We start from the raw sequence: 26,723 nt of genomic DNA, 5'->3' as shown, positions 1-26,723 counted from the left end.
CAACACCACAGCTTCCAAAATCTTAGATGCTCTTGTATTGACAGAAGGACCAAAGATCCATTAGACCTGAACTGAGCAACACCCTCACTCTTTTCAGGTAGTTTTGCCCATGCCAATGGCTGAAAGGAAATCTGGCAACTACACCAGGGTCTCTACTGGTTTCAAGCTACTGACATTTCTGTCTCGGTGTTCGCTAAGTGAGTGCATTTCAGCAATGCTAAATCCAGAAACACATACAACTGCTGGGCATTGAAACAGAAGCGACACCCTTATTAGACCTTTCCAAGACACTTGTTTTACTGTAACTTTTAAAAGAAGTTAGGACTATGCAATGCATCCGAGTAAAAGAAGTCTCGTGGATTTGAGATTATGGATTTTATCACTTTTAAGGGATACTTTGCTTTTAAGTGAGCTCTGGCCCGAGAGGACAGGATTTTGCTCTGCCTGCCTTGCAGGGGGAAACCCTCTTCTCCCTACCTTTCCACAACCACTCCGTAATCAGCTCACCCCCACGGCAACTAACCCGCCGCCGGCCCAGCCTTCTGCCATAGGGTGCCCAAGTTGCGACACCCATCTCCCGGTGAACACGGGACTCCCGGCCCGGGCCCGGCCGCCCGTTTCCTGAGCGGACCGCCCCCGCACCGCGGCCACAGCAACGGCCAGCGCCACCGCGCCGGGCCGCCTCAGGCGAGCAGGGCCCGGCGCCGCGCTGTAGCCCGGCCGCGGCAGGCAGAGGGCCCGGGGACCCGCTCGCCGCCGCCTCGCCGCCCGCAGGCCCCTTCTCACCACCCCCGGACGGGACTCACTGTTGCTCGACTTGAGGTCCCGGTGCAGGATGGGGACGATGGCCTCGTCGTGCAGGTAGAGCATGCCGCGGGCGATCTGCACCGCCCAGTTCACCAGGATGTGCGGGGGGATGCGGCGGCCCCCGCGGGCGGCCCCGGCCCCGGGGGCGGCGGCGGCGGCCAGAGCCCTGTTAAGGGAGCCGCCGCGGGCGAACTCCATGACCAGGCAGAGGTTGGGCTCCCGCAGGCAGACCCCGTGCAGGGCGATGATGTTGGGGTGCCTCAGCATGGAGAAGAGCTTGGCCTCCTGCCGCACGCTCTCTGCCGTGGCCGTGATGTCCTCGTCAGGGTCCTGCCGCGCCGCCTTCACGGCCACCTCGCGGCCCCGCCAGGTGGCCCGGTACACCTTCCCGAAGCCCCCCACGCCTATGATCTCCTGCAGTTCCAGGTGCTGGAAGTCGATCTCCGTCAGGCTCCCCGTGGGGTCCTCCCGCCCGCCGCCGCCGCCGCCGCCCCCCGCCGCCCCGCCGCGGGGCTGGCGGGTCACGTAGTTGGCGGGGAAGATGCCGAGGCGGTGGCGGATCTTCCCCGCCCACCAGCCGTCGTCGCCGGACACGGCCGCGTCCTGCGACAGCACCTCCACCACGTCCCCCCGCCGCAGGCTCAGCTCGTCCTCGCCGCTCGCCTCGTAATCGTACAGCGCCGTCCACAGCGGGCACGGACCCCCAGCGCCGGCGGCCGCCGCCGCCCCGGCGCCCGGCAGAGCCATGGCAGCGACCTCAGCCCCAGCGGCCACCAGCCCCGCCGACGCGGGGGCGCCCGCCCAGCCGCATCCTCACCTGCCGCCACCGCCGCCGAGCGGGAGCCGCGGGAGGGGCGGGGGCGCCGGGCAGGGGGAAGGGGCGGGGCCCGGGGAAGGGGCGGGGCCCGCTTGGGCCCCGTCGGTGCCGCCGGGCTCCGGCAGCTAGGGCGCAAGCGCGCGCGGTGAGAGGCGTGGCGGTGCCCCGCGCCCTCCCTCCCGCCTCCACGGCCCGGCCCCGTGGGGATTGGCCGCCGGCCGTCACGTGGGGCGGCGGCGGGAGAAGGGGGGGAGCGGGCAGGCAGGTAGGTGCCCGCGCCCGCCCTCCCACGCGCGCAGACTGGCAGGCTCCGGCCGCCGCGGGGGGAAGGTTAGGGGGCGGGGTGCCGGCGGGCGCTCGGCTGAGGCGCTCGCGACGGTCCCGCCGGCCGGGGGAGCGGGCGGTGTAAGGGCACCGCTGGGCCCACCCCGCCGCTGGTCGCCCTGGCCCCCCGCGGAGCCGGGGAGAGACCACGGTCTCCCAGACGGGCCGCGGACGCTCCGTGCAGGCCGCCCGCCCCGGCCTTTGTCCCGTGGGGTCGGCGGAGCAGGTCGAGGGGTTCGTGCCTCCGCCGGCAGCTTTTCCTTCGTTGTGCGGTGTTGGGGCTTTACCAGAATAAAACCCGAGCGGTTTCTGAAGAAACCAAGCTTCCTCAGATCGTGTTTCCTCTTCCACTCGCCTCCACCGCTCATCGGCTCTTTCCCGTCCTCGCTGCCCCATCCGCGCACGGGCTGAAAGAGTCCCGGCTCCCTGTGGCGCGGTCGCGCAATCCTTTCGTGAGGAGGCTGCCTGGAAATAGCCAACGCTGTGTGTATTCTATTTCTGGATAAAGATTTTCCTGGTTTTAGGTGGAAAAATCGTATCACTTGCTAAACTACAGTAGTCGTTTCGTTGGAAGTTGGGGGGAAGTGCGTGGGCCGGGGACGTGCTCCCCTCACCGCTGTGGGAAGCGTGGTTCACAGAGGAAGGAGATGCGTGTTCATCCTCGGCGCTGATCGCTCTGTGCTGCGGCACCTGCGGTTCCGGACGCGGCTGCTGCCAGCAGGAGCCCTGCGGTGGACAGAAGAGGCTTGGGGAAGGTGTCAAACCGCGCTGCCAGGTAGAGTAACCTGGCGTGATGAATGCCTCTCAGCTTCTCGCACAAAACCCCGCACCCAGAGCACTGTACATCCCCGCATAAACACAGAATTTGCAAGTGTATATCACAGGACTAAGGCTCCAACATAAAGACGGTAATTTAAAAAAAATAAAATTACACTATCCAAAAATCATAAAATGTTGTTTATCCCACAGTCTGTCTATAGTTGTACACACAAGGCAAAAAGAAAATTACGCAGAAAATGACTTACTGAACCGTGTTAACCAGAAAGAAAGAATGCCGAACCAGCATGTCTATCGAGTCTTTTCCCATTTCCTTTAATATAAGAGAATGCCTTGCAGCTATTCAGAGAGATAATTACAAACCTTTTCCTTATCTGCGTATTTGCCTTATTATAAAAGCCATAAAGTATGTTGTAATACAAGCATTCTGCCACACAAATTCCACCTTGAACTTTATCTATTATCTAAAGGAATCTGCAGGAACTAATTAAGTGTGGAATGTTTTGGGTCAGACAAGGTATTGGTTGCAGTATATGAAAAATTTAAATATTTATTTAGAACTATTATTTCAAAATTTGCTCTCTGAAGTACCATTATCCACTACCAGTTGTTCCACTCGGATTATTCTTTGTTCAGTGTTTCTGCAGCACCTAGCGCTCTAGGATCTCGGTATAAAATTGCAGTTCTGGGAGTTCTAGGAGTGCTAATAATGTAAATAAAGTTGCAGAGAACACCGTGAAGCGCCTGTAACTTTTCTGATGGCACCACCTGGTGGAGTTACTGCTGAGAAGAACAGCAGACAGAAGGCAAAGCTTTCAGCTCAGTCTGTCATTGGCATCTCTTGAGAGAAAAGTGGCCCCATTTTTCATCTTTGGCACTCCTGCACCTGTAGGTGTAGAACTGTGCATCTGTGTTGTGTCCAGAACACATATCCTGAGCTGGAAATTACAGGAACCCTTCATTCCTGCAAGTACCTTTATACCAAAAAATGTTTAGTGTCAACATTATCCAAAGATGAGGAAGAGTTGAAAGATTTGAGTGATGAGAGGACCTTAGTAAGACCCAATGTTATATCAACTCCAACGAAGCCTTCATCACCTAGGGCCTCTAAGTAATAACCTACATGAGTTAAAGGTCTCAAAAACAGAATTTGAAGAAGCTTTTCATTTTCATCTTTGCTTATCCACCTCTCTTTTTTTGAAGCTGTGCGTGCCAATCTTTTTAATTGCCAGTATGCATATGGAAAACAACTTCAGTAGTTTCTGAAAAATTAACATTTTTAATTACCACACATCAAAAGTATTATTCATAGCAGCTATTGCACGTGCTTCAGTCATTACATTTGCGTTAACAACTTTGTCATCTTTGAAAAGAATTTGCAAAGGGTAAAATAAAAAAATTTCCACGCAACAAGGTTGAGGTTTAGGTAAGATGGAGTAGCACAGAAGTCACTGCTGGGGCTGTGCCTCCTCCCTCATATGGACCAAGAGACTTTGCCGCTTACCAAGGATGCTCCAAGCAAGTACTTGTGCCCAGTGACTACAGATCCCGTGGCAGACATCTGAGAGTGCCAGCGCCACCGCCATTCCTCCCCTGCTCCCAGCCACGGCTTCGTACTGCTGTATCATCGCTCCCATCGAGCCAACGCAAGCATCCAGCATGGCCACATCACCTGCGACACCAGGAAGGGAGCGGAGATGTGATTCATCGGCTCTGCCATGCATCTTTGGTCTCTCAACCTTTGTCTAAAAAATCCATAAAAAAGCACACCGAAACAGTGTGTATAGTCCATGAAAATGGAGGCAGAGTCAGGAACAATGACAGTAAGGTAAATTGGGTCAAGAAACATGCAAGCTGCTTCCATTTCTTACGTGCACCCTTCACAAAACTAACTGCAGTAGAAGTCTACGCGTGTGGGAAAGTCCCCAGAAGGAGCTGGAGAGACGTACAATTGAAGTTCATAGCTATTTTCTGATGGCGGAGGGTGAGCAGGAGGGAGTGCTGTGCACCGTCAGGTCTGGTGGTCATGGACCAGCCTTCCACGCCTTCCTTCAAGGGGGTCCCATGGGGCTATGCCCTGTATCCTTATGTCTCATCCTTGGCTGCCTTTGGCCTCCATCCTCCATTTTGGCTCTGCTCTCCTCCGCTTCACACACCTGGGCTTCCTCCACCCCTCATCTACCTCTTGACACTGCTAATTTGAGGTCAGCTGCCATGAAATTCTTTAACGCGAGGCAGACTGTGTTTTACTCTAAACTCATTATTGAAGCAAACGGAATGTTTATTACGGAATTCCCCCACCCGCCTGCCCAAAATACAGCTCAAACCAACACAAAAGGGTCAAAACTAAAGCTCGGGCAGAGCTCAAAGCTCAGACACTCCTGATGTATCAGGCAACATAATAACCGGCAATGAAGTCAAGGCGGCGGGGGTGTGACGTGACCGATGAGGGGAGCAGCCCCTCTCCCGCGCGTTTTTCGCACCTGTGAACCACCCCCGCGGCCGCCCGGGGCGGGACGCCGCGCTGACGGACGCCTCCGCGCCAGAACTGTCCTCCGCACCCTCCCCGTGGCCCGGCCCCTCTCCGCCCTGCGGCCTCCCTGCGCTGCCGCTCGCTACCGGCAGCCAGGCGCGGCCCCCCCCCCCCGCCACGGGCCCGGCAGTGGGGGCGGCACCCCCCGCACCGCATCGCGGCGGGGACGAGCGGGACGCCGTGACCGGGGGTGGGGGGGGCGGCCCGTGTCGGTGGCGGCGGAGCTCGGGGTGGGGCGGGCGGGATGCTCGGAGTCGCGGGGCACCATGGGAGAATCCGCGGGCGCCCGGCATGGCGGCGGCGGCGGCGGGCGGCTGAGGGGCGGCGGTGGCGGCGGCGGCGGGGGACGGCCATGGTGTCGCCGGCGGCGCGGCTGGTGGGGCAGGGCGCGTGGGCGGCGCTGACCGGGGGCTGGTACCACGACCCGGAGCAGGGCGCCTTCACCAACAGCTGTCACCTCTATCTGTGGCTCTTCCTGCTGATGCTGCCCATGGCCCTGCATCTGGTGAGAGCCCCACCGGGGCGCGGGGAGAAGGGGGGGGGGATGAGATGGGGGTGTTTGGGGGCAGCCGCCAAATCCAGCCCGGAGGCAGAGGCGGCAAGGCCGTGAGAGGGGGAATACACTGACCTCCAGTGTGTGTGTGTGTGTGTGCTAAAAAATAGGCAAACTGGGTTTTAGGTGAGGGTTTTGTGTCTAAAGGTTAAGGGGGCAAGTACTCCGGGAGCGTTAGTCTGGGGCCGGCTCTTAGCCCCGCTGGGTAGAGAGGGTGAATGTTGGCCTCTGCAAATGCTGAATGACCGTGGGGACGTTTGTTAAAAAAAAAAAAAAAATCCCTATTAGAGACTTCCCTCCCCCCCAAGTCTGCTCTAGCCTTACCTGCTGAGAAGGGTAAATAAATGGAAAAATCCAAATATCACGGAATTAATGTGCCTTGCTGAATGTCACTGGTGAGTCACATGGCTTTTTGTGACATGCAGCTCCCTTTGTGCTGAAATTTAAACATTGCAAATAAATAATTTTAATAACTAGAATTTGTTTGCTAGACTTGAGAATGATTTTCCTTGGAAAGTTGAAACTTTTCCTCTATTTTTCTGTGTTTTCATACCGTGTGAGGAAAAGGTTAAAAGTATAGTTTGCTGGATCATTGCATCTGTTCATTGGTGTGCTCTTCAGTGACTGTAGCTTAATATTGCTTCCACTGGAAACAATTTCCAGCCCTTTGGTTCTCACAGTGACTCAACTAAATTCTGAACTAAGTTACGTAGAATTTTGGGGTGTTTTATTGAATAAAATTTCTAAATAGGTCTCTTCACCCTTCGTGGTCAGACACTGGCCTGATTTTCAAAAGCAAAGAGCGTTCACGAATCCTCTGCAATCCCAGTGAAAAGCAAATGTATTTTTAAAAATCAATTGGTATACTGTGTTTTGTGGCATGGATTGCAGTGAATTCCTGTAGGCATGGCTCATGGAGTTAATGAACCAAGATAATGAGATGCTTTCTTCTGATTGATTGCTTTTTTCTGATTGGTCTGTTGCCTATGCAAACCAGTAAGAGCCTTACACTGTAGAATTGATTGTCAAAGTGGTATGTGTGATTAAAAAGAAAAATAAAAAAAAAAAAGTAAAGGTTAACTTTTTTCCAGTTGATGTAAGTATGTATCTGAAAGAATACGTATTTCCTTGTGGGAAACATCTGAACTAGTAGCATGGAAGAAGGCATGCAGAGTTGTACAAAAAAACACTGGATACAAAGATTCTAGGACAGAGTTAGGGTAAAAGACATTATTTAAAGTGAAGGGGAGAAAACTTATCTCCTGAACTCTTAGGCTTCATCTTTGCCTATCTAGATGGGCTTGCTTTTTCTGCAGACTGGCTGACTTTCTGATGAATCATCTGGTTAAATGCAGGACTTGTGTTCCTGAGCTAATGTATTGCTATGGGAATTCTTTATCCTTGATAAGAATAATGAATTTATTATGCTGGCTGCTTAAGAGTAATGATGTCCTTAAGTATTTGTTTTCTTGCTTTTAAGTGGTTGAGCTTTGTAAACATTATGCAAGACATATTCTTGCTACTTAGAAACTTGAACCTGCTTTTTAACTAAAAGTTTTCTTTGGGGACTCTTATTTATAATACTATATTCAGTGATGGTTGGAGTAATATTTATGTTACACACTTGACACCAATAGTTTCAGATTCAGGTAAAGCAGTCACTGACGTTTCTTGAAATGGCAAAGTCAAAACAACTCAGAGTACTACTCTAAAATTTTCCTTTGCTTGGGATAATCTTAATCACGCTTTTGTCAAAGTCAGACTCTCTGAAACAGTTTGATTTCAATGAAATGGCAAAACTTATCCAACTGTTTTTAGATTTTTCACAGTGCCTCACAGCAGAAACGTGCTGACAGTAGCGTCAGGAAGCTTATAGTATCAAGTTGTGTCTGTTGTGAGGATTGAGGATTTCATTCTCTAGCTTTGTCAGCATAGCTTACTTTCATACTAATAGTTCTGTTATTAGCTTCCCCACCTCTGGAAATGCAGATCTGAATTTCTGTCTCTTCATTTTCTTCTCATTTATCCTTTGTAGTAGTAAATATACAATTAAAAATGTGCATTGGGTATTACTTGAAGCATCATTGCTGTTAAAATCAACTTTCAAAATTGTAATGAGATCTCTTCTAACTTTGGCCCTGTCACCTCTCATAATAGATTGAGAATTAAAGTTATCTTATTCCACCGAGCAGTCCATTGTTCCTAGGTGTTTTGTGCATGAAAATAGTGGTAATCGTTATACGAAGCCACTGGGCTGAATTCCACCCCAGTGAAATACCAGTGAGGCAGAGACGCAACTTTGGGACTGCTTGTACTATAGCTTATTTTACAAGCCACAAGACAATGCGCATCCACGTTTCGGTGAGTCCCCAGAATGGCTTAGTGAGTGTTTCTTCAGCCTTTTGTTGGACAGGAAGCCCTTGAACTTAACAGGGTTGTTACTTCTTATGCATTAGATCTCCAAATCATGCTGTGATAGGAGAAGTACAACATGGCAGTATAAGGGTGTGGGCACATAAATTAGTCAGAGGTAAACTGTAATAAAACTTGCAGCGTGTCAGCTGCTTCCAGTCCCATTTGGCCACACTTTGCCCCACTTTCTCTCCCTGTAAAAGTAAGGATATGTATACCCTCACAAAAGAGAGGTAAGCTATACTGTACTTCCTGTATTTATTGTGTGGTGGGATGCACACTTATACCCCTGGAATTTTATTTGCTACCTACCCATGTTTTATAGTGTGTGATGGACATCTCTTGGTTATTAATTCAGCTAAATTAACATAAAAATATTTTCCTTTGGTTCCAGTGTTGTATCTCCTACCCGTATCTCTGCAAGCCTGTTTGTAGTGGCTGACTGCCTGTTTATTTGGCAGTTCCCTCGTTTGTGTTCTGTAGCACACCAAGACAGTAAGGCTGCAGTGGTGCGGAACCGTCTTGCTTTAGATGCCTCAGGTGCTCAAGCATCAGGTGGGATACGTCTGGGTCTAATCAACTTTAATCATTCAGTCCAATTTACAAGGTGTGGCATTTCGTTCAAAGGTTATATGCCTTCATATTAGGAAGTACATACCTCAGTGACCTCTGCCTTTGTGCTACTCAAATAGCATTAGTAGACATGTGAAGAAAAATTTGGCCATTCCTCTGGGAGTAATCTCTGGGCGGGCAGAAATCCCAAGCAAAGGCCCTCCCTGCATGGGCAGATCAACTCTGTTGCATTGGCAGTAGTAAGTCAGGCCACATTTGGAACATGCCAGCCTGCATTTCTGCCTGTGACCCCACACTGTTCTAGTGCAGGGTACAACAACAGAAGCTATTGGAAAACAAAAAGTACGTTATGGTAGAGTTTTTAATTGGGCAAGAGCAAAGAAAGCTAGAGCTACAGCTTCCACAAAAACTTCTGGGATATCATGAAGCCTGCTTTCTGATGAATTTGTATTTGTGGATGTTTTTTCTTTTCTAGCTTCTAATAAGATGTCAGCTCAACTGAAGCTTTTCCTGTCACTGGGGTGGTATTCAAAAGGTCAGAGAGCTGTGTGGGTTCCTCTCGTTAACGCAGGAGGTGTGCTCCTGTGACCTTGTCCCAGTGGGGTGTATTCTCTCAAAGTTAGTTGAAAGTAGCCAAAGAATTAAGAAGTTATTCAGCAGAGGGCATGGAGAGAGAAGATGAATACACAGACACATGGTGTGATTATAAAACCTTGTTTCCATAGGAAACCAGGCTAATTATAACTATCGTGCATCAAAAGTGAATCTATCATAGAATTCCTCAGTGGTCTATAACTTAATTCCTCCTTAGCTCAGGCAGATTTAATCGTTTTCACCTATTTGTACCTGGGAACACCAACTGCTGTCATATGACACTTGCACCCTTATGCAAGAGGCCTGATTCAGAAAATTGAGGGCTTTCCATTCTCAGCTTCATCTTTCTCCTAATTCCTCATGTGGGCAGGGAGCAAGCTGCTGGCTTATACTACTTAGCTTGCCCAAGATTCAGAATATTAAGGATGCGCTGGCCTTGCCCATCGGCAGGCTTGGGATTGTGAGCATGCACGGCACATATGTAGGGGGAAGCACTGTATGTCTTGGGCAGATGGGCAGGGAGATCACAGACGCACCTCTGGTAGGTCTGGTCACAAGGCAAGGATGAGGACATGCATCCCTCAGCATTTGCTAAAACTGGCCCTTTTTTCCACTTAGAAATCTAGGAGCTTCCTTTGATTCTCTCTTGTAGCATGCTCTATGCACGCATAGACTGCACTACTGGAAGTCTATTTTTGTTGTGTCCTCTTGGTGTTATTCATATAATATTTATTAAGCTTTATGAATATCACCTATAGAGCACTTTTCTAGTGGCTCATTCTGAGCTGTTATTTAATGAGTGGTCAGCCTGTGCTTTTTAGTGTATAGTTGAAGAGATTGCTTGGAAAGTGAACAAATCTCTCTCTTAAATCATTAGAGATAGTTGGCTATCGTTCTTACTGAAACCAAGCAATTTTTAGCTTGTGTTTTGCAAATACATTAGTCATGAAACACAAATTCTTCAAACTTATCCACTAAACCATATACCCTGAAAGCATGGCTGTGCAAACTGATCCTCTTTCTGGCTTGGATTCCCTAAATAACTGAAGGGTATGCTTAGTTTCCGTATATACATACTACCACAAAGTACTCTTAACAGACTAAGCCTCAACTTGTAGAAAGTAATGTCTGTCTTATGGGAGATAATTAGTAGTACCTACGTACTAAATAGCTTCTCCACTTTTGTGCAATGGATTCTTTGTATATGAATCACAATAGTCATAAGAAAGGATTTTCCTGCAAATTTTCACATGTACATTTTGTAGGTATGAAGTCCCATTAAGCCAAAAGCAGCTGCAGAATAGCAACCCTCTTGCTTGTAATAACACAGAAATGATTCAACGTACTCGTTTCGACATCAAGATAAATGCAGTGACTTGTTTTAGAGATGAAGTAAGTGTGCCTCATTCTCTTTACCTGTGTGGTCAGTGTGGATTATTAATGAATCTGAAAAGATTTTTAATCTTTTACATCCAAAGGCTCCTTGACCTGCAGTGCTAATACTTAAAATGATATATTTAGGCCCAAAGTAAAAACCATTCTTAAAAATTAAGTTCAGTGGCCTTTTAGCAAGTCCTGAGCATTGAAAATCTTCCTTCACCCTAAACCCCCTCCCCCAGCCATGCTACAAATTGTGCAGGGATATAGTAATGCTCTGTTTAAAAAACAAAAACCTGGGAAGAGATTAAACTCATTGTGAGACTGCAACTGTGTGACAGCAATAAATAAGGGCGTTCCATGACTATAACGATAAAGGCTTTGGCCCTTCAATTATAATGGCAAATGTCCATTGCTATGATTTGCCCTTTACTATAAGTAAGTATTTACATATAAAAATGTTGTTAGTATGGCATGTCCATGAAAGAACTTTACAGACTATAGTAGAACTGTAATTAATTTTAATGACCAAGAAATATGGTGCTCATTACAGATCAGCAAACAGACAGCTGCAGATTAGCAATTACGAACTTCAGAAAAAGAATTCAAGAGGCTGCTTCTCCAAATGCATTTTATTAATTTGTCTTGACTAGTCCTGATTAATTATTTAAAATTCTTCAGTGGTAAAGAGACTTGGGAACATGTTGCGTGGTGCTAGAAAAAGGAGATCAAACTACAGCATTTTACTGTTAAATCATAACCGAGAAGCGGAGTAAGATGAAAAAATTTTTCAAAAGGGATTTCCTGTTTGTAGATAACTAATGTTTCATTTTGTGTCTGTATTTGTATAAGTTCATAGTTCAGGAAAGGACACAGCTGCGTTGTCCTGGGAATGCAGTATTTTAAGAGGATTTACAATGTTTATCAATTGTGAAATTTTACTGATTTTGTTAAATAATATCCACAGCTAACCAAGAGAAGGATAAATCGTGGAAAATGGTTTGAAATTTGAACAAATCCTTAGACTTTTTTTGTAAGCAGAACTCAAGTATACTGTATGAAGATGTGCTACTTTTTGTTGCAAAACTCAGTAGAGGTACAGCTAATAGACAGTAAGGAATAAAGAGCTTGAAAATGACTTTAAAAATTTTAGTAGCATCTTCTCGAAATAAACTGTTACGATTATGTTTTTTTTATTTCTTTCTGTAGGCTTTTCCAGCAAATGCAGTTACAGTTTTTGTGTACTGCAGCTCGGTGACAGTGTTCTTCACAGTAATAAAGGTGATCAGTTACCGTCTCCACCTTATGTTTGATAAAGGCGAAGTAATTCAACAAAAGATCTCAAGAAAAAATGGAAAGCAATGTAATGATACAGAGGTCCCAAAAGGAAATACAGTTCAGCCCTCAAATCGTAGGTAAGGTTTTCATTGCACGTTGCTGGTACATTCCATAAAATAGATGAGTTTGCACCATGGTCCTGTATAGCAGAAATACCTGCTGACTGTAGGAAAACTCCTTACAGTTGTGTGAGGAATGGCACTTGGAAAAACTTGCTTAGTGCTTTTATTTGCAGTGGCTGCAGCATGCTTGTGGTGAAGCAGGCAGAGCTGCACCTGATTCAGTGGTGGGGGGCAGCAGCTGGGCATGATGAAAGCAGTAGAAAGAGACCTGTTTGGGAGGTTGTAAAAGATGCTGGAGAAAAGACTTGCCCAGAAAACTTCTCCCAGGTTAAGTGCTTGCTCTTTCCTCTTCCTGCTGTGCTTACCTGCTGGGAAGAGGAGAGGAAATGACACACACCTGTTGGTAAAGAAAATGCTTTAATATCACAGCTTTGAAAGCCTGAGCTCATGTTGCCTTTGTGTGCTTGTAGTAACTTCCCTCTCAGATCAAACCTAGATGTGCAAGTTGCTTTTCCCCCTTATGTTTTATTGTGACTGTCTATGATGCTTCTGTGGTTTTGTTCATGAGGAAAGCTAGAACCACTTTCATTTTTTAGTGGTATTTGGGTAGGTGTTTGTAGCCTCTCTACCGATAAGCTCAGTACTATGTCTTTGCTGCAAGTAAACAATCAAAGTCAATAAGGCTTCTTCCAGGTTGAGATGGTATTAAAGGTAAAAATAGTATTGGCTTAAAGACTAGTACTGGCTTTTTCCAGATTTATGATGTGTAGAATATTCCACTGTAAACTTTTCAGTATAAACGGAGACTTCTCTTGCTGGTTTTTCAAGCTTGAGTCATACAAACAAATGAAGCTGGCAAACGGCTTCCAGTGTTCCCAAGAGTTATGACAGATGTGAAAAATGCTGAAACAAGGTACATCCAATAGTGACAGCAGCATAGGAATGTCCAAACAAAACTTAAGCCTGTATAAAAGAACTTACTTTGGGTATTTCTTGGTGCATTCATAGTTACTGCTGCTAGCTCTGTGCAAGCTAAATAGTATCACGATTGTTTGTGTACCTCTCTCCTACTGCTCTGCTGTGTCTTTCCCCGTGCACATCTGTGCTGCACTCCTGGCAGTGACGTTGCTGAGAGTGTCAAGGTCTGCCTGCATAAAGACTCTTCTGAGAAACGCCTCTAATGTGTGTCACTAACCATACAAGGTTTTTAGTTTAGATTGGGTGGTGCCTTTCAGTCTCTATTTCTCATTGGTTCTCACCAGCTCACAAAGCTATTTCCTCTTTACAGATGTCTGATACAGTAATTTAAGAGATTCATTAGTTGTTCTGGGCTGTTTGGAATTTAAACAGAATCTCAGTGTTTTCCTGTTCACTGGCTAATGAAATGAATGCAGACTTTTGTTATCCTGCCTTTATTTTGGCTAAGGATTAGAGGTAGAATCGTTTAAAAATTTAGTGTTAAATCACATAACTATTCCTCCTAGGAGGTCCTAGGCAAAACAGCCCATTATGTAGTACTTGATCAGAGAATAGAGAACTTAGTATTTTGACTAGATGGATGACAGAAGTTTTTAAACAGGCCCTGGTAGTTGGCAGGTTGGTTGAACAAGTTTTTGAAGCCAGCTAACTACAAAAAAAAATTGCAGAAAGGTGACTGAGACTCCCAGGTAAATAATTTTATAGCTTACATACAGCTGTAGGGTTTTAAAAATAAGTTATGTGTGTGGGGAAACCTAACTTCACAAACAAACAGAAAAGCCCAAGCCCACACTTCTTGACATTTTGCTGTCGTGTCAATTTTTTTTTTAACTGAATTTTTGTCATATTGTACCCAAGAAAGAGAACACGTGTTAGTTCTCATTAGTAAACCTTGTCCAAAAATACTTGCTTGTATCCATGGAAAAGCTAGTAGAAAATATGTGTAAAAAGAGTTAGCGGATAGTTGAATGCATCCGCAAAGGAAGTGATCAGCAAGTTGCCTATAACATGTAAAATTAGCAATGGATGTATGTTTGCCTTGACTAAAACCAGAGGAACAACTTATTTTGTGGTCTAATGATTGTAGTAATACACATTATGTATTGCATTTCAACTAGTTGTTTGATGGGAGGCTTGTAAATAAACAGGCAGTTAGATAAGCAATATGTACACTAGGGTGCAGTCAGAGGATGTAAAAGGCAAAAAATGTGAAAAGAGTGTTACATGTCTAATGAGAAGCCCCAAACTGCATTTTGTGCTGATAAATCCATGGGCGTGTCAGGCAGGCTAAATGACATTATACATACACAGGGAGTTTGAAGAGATGTCATATATTTCTCATAGCAATGCACTACTTCCTAAGACACAGAATCATTTTATATTGAGGGATTGTTTATTTATTTATTTATTTATTTTTAGCAAGTTGTCTTGGAAAGGAAAGAGGTGCAAAAGGAGTTACAGTATTTTTTCAGCCTTGTACTTTTAGCATTGGAGGGGAAAAAACGTGCTGTAACTTCTTTGTGCTGTGCTACTTCCTCCTATTCTGTTATTATTCCTCAGCTTCTTCCCCAAGTTCACTGTGATCCTCTGTGGTAAGAAGCATGGCTTTATTTTTCATTTGCTTCCTTTTCAGCGATAGCACCGGGGATAACGGTGTCGTCAGTGAGAGCAACCAAAATGACTCTACCCAAACAATTCACGACAGTTCGAGAGTACAGGCTCTGCACTCGCAGAACTCGCCTGGAGTAATGGTCAGTGTGTGGTTTTCTGTAATAGTGTCTTTACTTCATGTGGTACACAACTTACCACACAGAGTTTTGTATTGCCAGGAACTGATCACATGAAGTGTAGGTCTGCCCTGAGGAGGAAGGGTCGTTCCATAGTTCCGTACATCTACTAGGTATAGCACTGCTGTCAGTCAGCCTTGTCCTAGAGGTTTGGGTTTGCAAAGCTGAAGCTGGTATACATAATTCTGCAATTCTTAGGAGACGTCTGTGTGCTCTATCGGTACCAAATGGCCTTTGCAAATCTTGCCAAGAGAACTAGTTTTCGTGGCTGCTTTGAGAGAAGTCTAATGCAATCTGAGCAGCTTCTCATTGCCTCAGAAGGGATCTGCTCTTGGAGCATTAATAATTTGGTTTTGTATAACTAAACTTATGCTTGTAAAGTGAACCCAACACATCTCTTGAGTATTTAAACAAAGCATAAAAAAAACATTATTTAGGAGATGTCTACATGAGGTTAAAAATACATGTATGTGTATTCCATGACATTGGCTTTCTAAATCAATAGTGTATGAAGTGATGAAGGGGGTGTATGTAGATGTTATTAAAGAAAAAAGTAGGAAATAACCATGAGAAGGTTGAAGAGTTAAGTATCCAAAAATTAAGAAACAGAATGAATGCCGTCTATGTAATCTTAAGCTACTCCCCACGTATACTGTGATAAAATCTTTAATTATGTGATGCCATGCTATTTTTTCTACAGGACTCCTGCCTCATTCAGTGCAGAGGATGGTTAGTGATCTCTGAATAAGTAGCTATTTGATACTTCATTCTGTCTTCATATCCCTCCACTCCCACCCTGTGTCCCTATTTACTGCGAACTGTTCAAATCCTGGTCTGAATCTGAACTATTTCTTCATTTCCTGGAGTGTTTTTACCTTTTTGTAGCATCTGTGTGACTCACAGACATTAATAGCTTTCTTTTATGAGGTAAAATATTTTTCACCTTGTTTCTGTCCTAGTCCCCAGTATTCTGGTATTTGTCCATTCTGCAAACCCATTTCTTCTTGACTCTTGTCCAAGAAGATTTGCCCACTTCCGAATATATAGGTTGGGTCTTGTCAAACCTAGTCTCCTATTCTTGCTGCCCAAATACCACCATGAAATTTTAGGAGATAATTATTTCCTCTTGGTTTTGGTGCCTGTCAGCAAGAAGAGAGCCGCGCTAATTTTTCCCAATAACTTTCTTCCTAGTTATCCACTTAGGCTGTTGAATTTAGACTCTTGAAGTCCAAATTCAAGTATTGTACTGTGGAATGTTGTGTTTAGTTTTGAGCTCCCCAGTCAGTTCCCACAGACATTGACCTGCTGATGAGAATCCAGCAGAGGCCACCAAGAGGACTGAGGTACATGATGTATGAGGACAGACAGACTGGGATGTTTTAGCCTCTGTGAGGCTAAAATCCTTTGTAAGAGTAGAGGAAGACCTTACTTCTGTCTTCAGCTTCCTTCCTATGGAAATATATAGAGAAGATTGAGCACACTCTTAGAGGTACCCAGTGACAGGATAAGAGACAGTGGCTGCAACTTGCAGCCGTGGAAAACTATGATTAGATCAATTGGATTTAAAGGGGTTTTTGGTGTGGTTGTTCTGTTTTGCTATTGGTTGGTTGGTGTGGTTTGGTTTTTTTTTGTTTTTTTTTTCCCCCTACCAAGAGAGTGGTCAAATACTGGAAGAGGTTGTCCAGAGAGGGTGGTAAAATCTCCATCTTTGGAGATATTCAAAGCTCTGCTGGAGATGGCCCTGAGCAACCTGCTCTAACTGTATCTGCTTTGAGTGTGTGTGTATGGCAGAGGGGATTTGGACTAAATGACCTCGAAAGCTTGCTTGCAATCTAAAAGATTCTATGATAATTTAATGGCTCTGTCCTCTAGTTTTCCATTGAGAAATTGTTACCAAGTACTGCAGACCAAACTTTTCATTTTAGTACTTTGGAAACATATAGCTGGAAAAGTAAAACAGATGAACACATTTATTTCTTAATTATTAAAAAAAATAATAATCTGGATTAGGCACTGCAAAATGTTTTTTTAAAAAAAAAAAGCTTAGATTTTTCTTTTTCCCCCTCCCCAAACATCACACACAATTGCAATGGTGCAATTTGGAGCATGACTGTTCTATAACCATCTTCCTCATCCACCCCTTGCATTTGCGCAAGGTACACGTCCAAATTTCAGTGATGTTACCAAAGCAACTTACCAATGCTGTAATTAACCTTTGATTAGATACCTATTACATTGATAGATGTTTTTTCCAGCGGAATTTAATAAATGTCCATGCTAATTTTGTGTGTTTCTTTTTATTTTTAGGACCTGCCAACACGGGAAACTATTGAAGATCTCAGAGGTATCCTGAAGGCTTTATGAATCGCTTTAAACCTTTGTTTAATCATTGCTTGCCACAAAATGAAAGTGGCACAGAGGACCCCGTGGCAGGTTCTTTTGTGCCTCATGTTAGGAGATGAATGGAAAAGCTCGAACAAAATCTCAAGGGGAACAGACTAAGCTTTCTTAGCTATCAGCCAAGCTGTTTAGGATGCAACCTTTTGGTGACAGTGCAAGTAGCTCTCCTCATTTTGACACAGAGAGATTGAAGAGCCTTCCCCCCACATTCTTGGGAAGCTCCGTGCCTCTGGAAAGCATTGAACCAGGAAGCCAATGCTCAGATTACATTTTAAAGCCCTTAAACGTTTTCTGACTGTAGACTCCTGTTGTGATTGTTGACCTTTAGCTCGGTAGTGTATACTCCAGCACACCTTGCTTTGCCTACAGATCCAGTGCTTGAGATGTCTCAATATATCTCAGTTTGTCTCCTTTTTATTAAGGTTGATTGCCATAGCCTGTGGGACCATTTAGGAATTGCACAAAGTGATGTAACAATCTATGGCCACGCTGGCTTATTCTTTCTTTCATCTCTGTCTAAGTGGGGATGATTCTGAAAAACATTTTAGTTTTGATATTAGCTGTTTCTTAAGCTATTATGACTATTTAAATTAAATAGCCATGCTGCTACACCTGTCTTGACATGGAAGGATTCCAGCTTGCTTTTATAGTATCTCACATGTAGCTAACAAAACAGATCCTTGCTTAGGAACTGTTTTTATCAGCTACATCATCTGTGCTTCCTTTGCTCTGCTTTGGATCAGATTTTGCTAGCTAAAGATCATACTTCAATAATGAACAGTGTTCGTGTTTGTGAGACCTAACTCCCAGACGTTTTTTGTTAGGTGTTACGGTATTAGAAGACCAGGCTGCAACACCAGTTTCATCTACCTCACCCTGTATCAAAGCAGATAAATTACCTGTTTCTACAGCCTCTGCTTCAGGTGCTTCCACATCAGCAATAGTGACAAAACCAGCTGCTGTGGAAACACTTTCTGATAATGGAATAAATGAAAAAGGAGGGAACGGACAGCTATATGGGCAGCTTGGATGCCAAGATATTCTTGTGGACAGAGATGTAGCTAAAAACTTCTCCAATATTTCTTCATCACAAGGTGATATTTTAAGGACTGGAATTTCTTCAGAGCCATGGGACAGTGAAAATTCAGTTATTTCAGACCATTTGAGTAATCCTAAAAGCTACAGAAGAGAGAAATTACCAGATGGGTCACCACAGACAGGCTTTATCAGTAATTGCCCACAGTGCAATGCCTTTGCAACCAAAGATCCTGAGCACATGGGAAGTTGCTGCAATGCTGGTAATACCCATGAGGACCTTGATTGCTCAGACAGTGAGACTGCTGTTGCAGTTGTGGACAACTCTCTTCCTGGAGACCAGCTGTGTGAGCCCATTAAAATTGTCATCACAATGAGTACTACATCAAACACCACCCTCAGTGACCTAGCGGGCTCTGTCCACTTAAAGGCTCTGGGAACTGAGAGAACAAGCTCAGCCCTCGAATCTGGTATAGTTACAGCAGGGCGGCCAAGTCAGCAAACCAATGAACAGCTCAGAATCCCCGTTATCACTTTTGACTTGTCTGATGACAGCAAAGATAAGGCTTGCCCAGAAGTTAGTGAAGGTGAAAGAACTCCAGAAAGAAAGGCAGAGTTGTCATCCAACCAATGCTCTGGCTATGAATCGGGTGATGCAGTGAAGGAGCACAGCAACCCAGCAAATACTGCTTTAGAAACTAACACTTGCTCAGATCCAAATAAGGAGACTGCTTCTGAAAATGTGCAGACCGTGGATTTCACTTCTAAGGAGGACCCACAGAACCTCGACCCACAGTCCTGTAGAGCTGCTCATGAAAAGAGGCACGTGCGGGTGCTGAGCGTAGACAGTGGGACAGATGTACTTTTAAGTAAGAATTTCATGGAGGTATCGGACAAAGAAAAGACCTTACCAACTTCTAAATCAGATCTAGAGGCTAAAGAAGGACAGGTGCCCAATGAATCTAACTTTCTAGAGTTTGTCTCCCTTCTGGAATCCATTAATACCTCAAAGATGAAGACATCTAATCAATCCACTGTCAAAATGGAGACAACAAAGGAAAATGGGAACGGGCTTGTTGGAGGTATGATGCATGGTTTACAACTCTTTTTGGAATAAAGAAGTTTTGACTAGTTGCATTATTTATAGCAGCTTAGCCTGAGATCTGCAGCAGGACAAATTCCCAGAGAACTGGGTTTGCTAATAGGGCCAGGGAAGGACTGGGCTTAGTGGGACAGGCTAATTTAGTGGAAGTGTGATAACGTCAGCTGCAGTTCTTTGAATATTTTTATTTTCTTAAGGATTTGCCTCTGTAAAACCTAATGCTAACCTCAGTAGGTGGTATGTATCTATGTATACCGTATGTATCTAGTATTCTGTACTAGAATATATGCATATGTCAGGCCTGAATTGTTGGAATACCAAAAATACCTTAAAAAGATGTGTAATGTGTATAGCTATGGCATTACAGCTGCCCTTTTCCATCGTGCCAGGTGCATGTTGGAAGAGTTGTCTATCTGTGCCTGTAAGTATGTAGAAATCTGAGATTGTCACTGGTGATGATTCAACTTTTAGCTAACGTGTGCACACACAAGCATTCCTAAACTTCCTGCATAGTTGTGGGTTGGTTTATAATTAAAATAAAATGAAAAAAATCATGTATTTGTTCTCAATAGATAAGAGCTCTGATTTTTAGTTCCTTAAAACTAAAATATTTGGGTTTTAAGAAGGAAAGTTTGGTAGTTGTTTCAATGAAAGTATTTTAATGAAAAGTGGTATCTTCCCATGCAAGTTCCCATTTAATCAAAAGGGCTTTTTCTTATAATAAAAATAATCTCGATTGAGTAATTCTAAAACCTATATGCAACCCAATTTACAGCTCTTATATAGAAATATCTGGTTTTAATCAGCATTCTTGTCGCTGTTACCTAACTCTGTGACTGCTTTCTGTTAGGAAGGAATATTGTTTGTAGTGTCTTTAGCAGCTCTCTAGGCAAAAGTAGCAGGACTGTTTCATGAGGATGCGAGATACAGTGCAGTGAAGGCAGGAGCATCCTCAGGGTACTTGCCTGAGGTTACTTACTCAGTGCAATCGGTTTAAAAGATCTGGGCCAAAGTGAAATAAGACAACCCGTATCTTCCCATTCTCCAAAATGTATGGTTTACGTAAACTGTAAGGCTGTTCTAAGGCAGCCTAAGAGGATGCATTCTCAATACCTATTTTGCATGGAAGCTAAGAAACTTAATTGCACTCAGCAGAACAGCTTGGCTCTCTTGTTTTACAATGGTGTCCCTGTCCTTAGACAGGCTCTAGGGAATCTGTACTCCCCTGGCTTGTTGCCACAAGAGCCTGCCATTACATGAAAAACACACAGCTGATTTCAAAGTCTGTCAGCTTTTTTTTTTTCAAAATTTTTTTTTTTCATTCACGTTCACAAACGTGAATTTCATATTGTCATCTTGTTTTAAAAAAAACTGAGTAGATAGTTTTATTTTCTTGATGTCATCTACCTGTAGATTCTCTTTACCTTTCCCTTTGCCTTTCCTAACTCTCTTTCCTCTCACCTGTCCTATTAATTACATTAGACCCATATCTCGTTCCGTCTTTCACTTGTGTCCTTTTTACCTTCCACTTTATATTTCTAATCCCGTGCCTTCTCTCCCCCTGTTCATCCCTTCTCAGTGTAGCTACTCTACGTCCCACCTGTGCAATCTCCTCATTTTCCTTCGTCTTCACTGCTTCTCTCTTGTCTTTCCCTCTGTTTTCCTGGCAATCCACACTGTTGCTTTTCTAGCCTTTTCCACTTTCCTGAGCTTGCCTAAAGGCGTTGCCTCCCCATGGCTTGCATTCACTTCTCCTTTATTTGCCCTCCTCCCCATTCCCATGACAAATTTTTCTCCTCCTGGGCCTGATGCTTCTCCTCTGGCCTCTCTTACCCATCTCTCTCCTGCCTTCTCAGGCTGTTTGTTCTGCAGAGCAGTTTCTGTCCTGCTCTATCGAGTTTATCAGCCTGCCTTGCTGGCTCCAGTCCATAGTCCCTGGTTTCCCAAGATGTGTGCTGGGCCAGCCCTGCTTTCCACCCCAGCCAGCTCAGCCGATGCCCTGCTGGGGCTGGAGAGCCCCGCCAGGTCCCCGGGGTGCAGGGGCTCGGGTCTGGGGTCGCCTCCCTGTGCAGCACAAGCAACAGAACGAGGGTCATGGCAAGCAGATCTTGATCTTTGCTACTCCTCAAACTTAAAAAGGAGTATTTAAACAAGAATTTGACTTTTGTGTGATGTGATTTAGCTGGAAAAGAGAAAAGAGAAAAATTTCAGAGGTGAGTTTTTTGGTTTTTTAAAAATGCAGCTAATCTGCAAAGGGCTTTCAGACACGTACCCTCAGATAATATGAACGGGGAAGATTGCTGCATAGAAGAAAGCAAATGGGTGATCAGAATAAATCAGACTCATAGATTCCACAGTGGCAAAAAAACCCAACAAACCAACACTTTATTAACATGTGTGTAGTTATTATGCTTTAGATTTGGCAAATGAGATTCTTACTGGAATCCAAGATCCTGAGGAAACAGGAGAATTCTGCGCTTCCCTCAAACTAAGCTGGTACTCGAAGTGACCCGAACTGACTGTCCTATTTTCTCAAGTCCATATGTTTGTGAGAGCGTGAAGTTGAGCTGTATACTTGTATAATGAAGTGTCCCTGCTCATTTTTGGCGTGGGCCCAGCAAGTGCCACCCTGGGAAAGGAGCGGGCCAGGAAGGGGGATGCCCTGCAGGAGTGGGGATGGCGGCTGTGGCTCCTGTCACTGCAAGGTGCCTCCTGCACCTCGGGCCCACGCTGTGGGAAAAAGGAGATTCAATCTGAACTCTTTAAGCTAGGACGAGATAGTTCAAAGGCAGTTATTTTTAAGAGGCTTTCTTTTCTAGTCTAGTCAGAATGTGCTGTTTGCTAAAATAAATTACTGTCATTACTGGCGGCTTCCCCACAGTAGGACTGGATTTTAGGAATGAGAAAGACTCTAATTTGTTTACAGCCTTGCAATTACAAATATGCTTTAACAAAATAGCATCTTAGAACAAATCTGAATAAACATTATTCCCACATTAAAGTGGTTGTTAAAAAAAAAGTGTGTGTATGGGGAATACAGAGCAAGTAAAGCAATGCACCAGTTGCTTTGAGGGAGGAGGTTGGTTGTGTTTGTTTTTTGTTCTTTTAACCTTGCAAACCGCCTAATTGGCAAAAGCTAATAATAGATGCCTAGTCCAAATGAGCATGAAGTGCACCACACAAAGGTGTTTATTAGGCAACGTGAGAAACTTGGCAAATTCCTGGAAAGCTGGATATTCAGAGCTGTGTGTAAGAAAGCTGACATTTTGCATAATTTAGAGAATGTGCAGAAATGGGCTCATCAGAGCAGCCTTGCAAGTGAGTGAACGTCATGTGTGGATCTTTGTTATGAGTGCTTCTTCCACACACTTGTGAATTGTGTGGAAACAGAAAATACATCGTCTTGACTATGTAAGCCTTTGCCAGTAAATAGCTCAGCAAAATGCAATACAAGAAAGTTAAAGACTTGCTTAGCACTACTAAGGATGCCAGATTTAATGTTTAAAAAAAGTTGTCTGTAAGGGCTTTTCTGTTGCCACCCCATCTCTTCTGGATCGTGAGAAAGTACCACTGACACTGTTGCTAAAAATGACTTTCAGGCCAGTATCCTTTCAGTTTTAAATCAAACTTGCACTGCCCACGTAATGAAAGCATGTGGAAGGGCAACTGCAAACTTTCTTCAGTCTTTGAGATGCGTAAGGAAAGCTGGGTTTATTGGGCTGTCTTGGGTTCCTCTGACATGCCTGGAGCTGAGTAAGAGCAGCTCTCTATCAGACTTATGCAGGGCAAAGGCTCATGTATGTCCCCTTTGGCACAGCTGATTTGTAATCTAGGACAGGTATGTTATCACCCAGGGAGCGAAGCCCACCTTGGGAGCGGTGGGGACCGGTGCAGGAGAACATAAACCAGGACTGTGTGGCCTGAATTTGGATGTTTTGCAGGCTCTTTTTAGAAAAGGTACTCATCATTCTGGGCAGTGCACTAACCGCAACCTCGAGTGAGTTCTTCTGGATCCCAAGCAATTACCCTTCTCCTATAAAAAACTAAAACATACTCTTGTAGATATTTTTAGACTACTCAGTTTTTTTTTTCTTCTGCATGTGAGAAAGAGGGGTATTGCCTGCCATATAATCATGGGGAAGAGAGATCTTGTGCATTGAGTCACCAGCCCAAATGACAGCCGTGGTGGAAGGCAACAGGAGGGGAGTTTGCTGGCAGGCAGGTAGCACCAAGGACCTCGGCCTTCTCATGGAGCGGCTGTGTGCCATCCCTGACTTATGCCAGAGAAGGACCATGTGGCGTTTCATGCCCCTCTTTGGATGGGGAGCAGAACTTGGTTCTCTAAATGTGATATTTGATGTGTAAGGCTTGACGGGTTGAGATTTTAAAATTTCAGTCGTTAAATCAAAGAGATAATAGTATGTTTGATAAGGTTGACACCTGTAAAGAAACTATGAGGTTATTTCAGAGGACTGTAGTCTGGCATAATTGTTAGGTATAATGCATTACTACTTACCTGAGACTTCAAAAACGTTGATTTTATTCCCAGTTCTGCTACTGGCCTAGGAGATGGTTTTAAACAAGTTACTCGGATGCTTAAGTCTCCCTGTCCTGTAACAGGTACAGTAAGTATCACTAGTTTTTCCTTTTGCTTCAGGATTAATGTGGTAATCCTGATTAATGGATAATCCCATGTGCTTCTTCATGCCCATGTTGAACTTTTATAACAAGTCTTGGACTGTGTCAGGTTCCCTGGGTGCTCACATTGTTTGCTGGGTGACCAGCTTTAGTATCAGATTTTTCTTTTAATGTATTTGTTGCCTAATAGGCAAATATAGGTTGAGAATAAAGTACATAAGCTAGATGTTTCTGCTAAAGCCGTCAGTGAAGAAAGGGTTGGGAATGTCCTTAGGGTATATTCTCCAGAGATATGCATGGGACACTTCACAATTTGTAAAGCTTTTGTTTCCTGTTGGTACAAACACAAGCATAGAGTGGCCAAATAGGCAACAAATATATCTTAAAGTGAAACTTCCTATTGTGGAGTGTAGTGTTGTGGAAGGAAGTAGATTCTGTAGCAGAGCAATTAATGAACAGACGAGACTCAAGCTTAATTAGCTTAATGCTGCTTGACCAGATTTGAAACCAGATGGCATTTGAAATTATGACAACAGTGGCATTTTAACTTAAAGGAGTGAGTTGTGGAGATTGGGATAGGGATATACAAGTAAAAGATGAGGAAAAAATGTCTGGGAGACTCTGGAGAGAGGGCACAAAATAATAAAAATATTTTGGAGAACATACAAGAGCAATAAAATTTCATTCTAATTACCTAATAATAAGGCAACTTTAAAGTTGAGATACACTGACAGTCAGTTATTGCAATTACTATGTGTACAAAGGCTGCTCCATTTCAACTGTAAAACTGTTTTCAGCCTCTTCCCAGTATGGGCTTAAAGGCTTGTCTACAAATATTTGTGATAGCTAAAAACTGTTCCACAAACAAAAAAGTTACATGGCAAAGGAAAAGTTGGTAGTGTAACTGCATTTAACTTACGAACTTGTTTGTCAGTGTTGGGATGTTACATTTTTAAGTAATGTTGCTATGCTGATACAACTCTTTTAGTGCAAATAAAAATGTTTACAGGATGTATCTTATACCCCTATAGGGCATATAAGAAATGTTTATCTTGGTAAGGCCTTCACCAGGATAACTAAAGGATGTATCTTGTGCTCAACAAAAATACAAAAATGATGTACACACCAAAACTTGGTTGTTTGTGCAGGGTTCTTCTGAATCACCCTTCCCCAAGCCTGACTTAGCCACGAATCCTGATAGTTACGCCTCAGAGATGAGTCATGTGGCATATAATTTCCAGATAAATTATGAAGTTACTTACAGAGCCTGGGTCTGAGTCTGGAGCTTCTGCAAGCCCAGCCGTGTGTATGCCAGAAGACATGTGGCTTGGGGTAAGTGGCTGTGGTAGGAGGCTACAGAGGAGGTGCAGGTACACTGCCACATTGTGCTTTTTACTCTTCTCTTGCTCTTGGAGAGGATTTTTCCTCATAACTTGAGCTTTGCCAGCACAATTTGCATGCAAGGAGCATTTGGTGACGTAGAGCCAATTATGTACCGTGGCAGAACACTCCTAGTCTAGACACCTCTGTCTCCATTTAAATACTGAAGGTGTAAGTCACCTGGATGAAAATGAGTAATAATCATGAAAACCAATCATAAACCCATTGTAGCCCACCTTTCCAGTGCTCCAAGTACTCATTACCATGCTGTTGTTTAATTGGCATATAAAGCCTGCAAGAAGCAGTACGTTTATGTTTTTATTATTATGACTCTTTACCACTGCAGGGAAAAGAAGTCTACAAGGCTTGTGGTTTGGAATGGAAAAGAGAGAGGCATTTTCTAAAACCACTAGATAATCAAATTAAAAAAATCTTTTTAATTGTTCCAGCCCTAGAGCTAGTTTTGGGCAATATGGGACCAATTAGATTATTAAAACCACAGTTTCTGATCTCTATCAATTATTCTTACAGCTTGAACAGCCCAAGCCGTTAGGAAGGTGATTTCGATTAGGTGTCTGTAGCTCCATCACCTCCCTCAGGTACAGTTACATCATTAAGGGGATGCTTCAGTAATGCTGCAGTTAAATAAGGCACAGTTTCTGCATAAAATGGAGTTTAAATCTTTAATTAAGAGAGGAAAAAAGTGTATAGTGGTGTCTGCTCCCTTCCCTCTCCCCCCCCCCCCCCCCCCCCCAACTTCCCTAAGTAGAAGAAGGTAGGTCTGGAAATCTATTGAATTTTGTCTCCACGCACAAGAGATACAAAAGATTTCCCTAAACCAAACTTATGCTCTTTGTATTTATTGCACAATAGTCGGGATCCGTGGTCGACATGTGCTACAGAAAGAGAGCAGAAGACTCAGAACATTGGCAGTGTTGCAGCGAGATCTTTTTTTTTTTTTTTTTTTTTTTTTCTCCTCCTTCTCATGGAAGCTGAAGAAACGCTGCTATTCCAAGCGGGGGTTACAGTGTCTTTTTCTTTACTGCCCCTTCCCTCTTGCTTATGGTGCCCTGGTTGGTGAGTGTCTGGGGCCCCAATGGGACTGGTCAGGCTTGGTGCTGCTGCTTGTGCTTCATGTGACGGGCTGAGACCTGCTGGGACGAGATGTGGTGGTACAATTAAAGTTGTTCTTACTCTTCTGGATTTCGCCCCCCTCCTCCCCAAAGTAAATGTGAA

The 26,723-nt window shown here is 44.4% G+C and overlaps 2 protein-coding genes across 2 annotated transcripts in view; one reads left to right on the top strand and one right to left on the bottom strand.

Moving 5' to 3' along the window:
- Window positions 1-1,554, bottom strand: part of MAP3K21 (mitogen-activated protein kinase kinase kinase 21) — a 39,618-nt gene extending 38,064 nt beyond the window's left edge. Inside the window, exon 1 of the mRNA XM_074168489.1 lies at window positions 807-1,554. Within this exon, the coding sequence (XP_074024590.1) occupies window positions 807-1,554 (748 nt within the window). The remainder of the gene's footprint in view (window positions 1-806) is intronic.
- A 4,056-nt stretch (window positions 1,555-5,610) lies between these two features.
- Window positions 5,611-26,723, top strand: part of PCNX2 (pecanex 2) — a 161,412-nt gene continuing 140,299 nt past the window's right edge. Inside the window, exons 1-5 of the mRNA XM_074168043.1 lie at window positions 5,611-5,763; window positions 11,977-12,182; window positions 14,779-14,896; window positions 17,240-17,276; window positions 18,157-19,449. Of these exons, the coding sequence (XP_074024144.1) occupies window positions 5,611-5,763; window positions 11,977-12,182; window positions 14,779-14,896; window positions 17,240-17,276; window positions 18,157-19,449 (1,807 nt within the window). The remainder of the gene's footprint in view (window positions 5,764-11,976; window positions 12,183-14,778; window positions 14,897-17,239; window positions 17,277-18,156; window positions 19,450-26,723) is intronic.

The sequence above is a fragment of the Numenius arquata genome, chromosome 2 (genome assembly GCF_964106895.1).
Source record: "Numenius arquata chromosome 2, bNumArq3.hap1.1, whole genome shotgun sequence".
NCBI lineage: Eukaryota > Metazoa > Chordata > Aves > Charadriiformes > Scolopacidae > Numenius > Numenius arquata.
The sequence above is the reverse complement of the archived record's forward strand: the minus strand, read 5'-3'. Positions and strand labels throughout refer to the sequence as shown.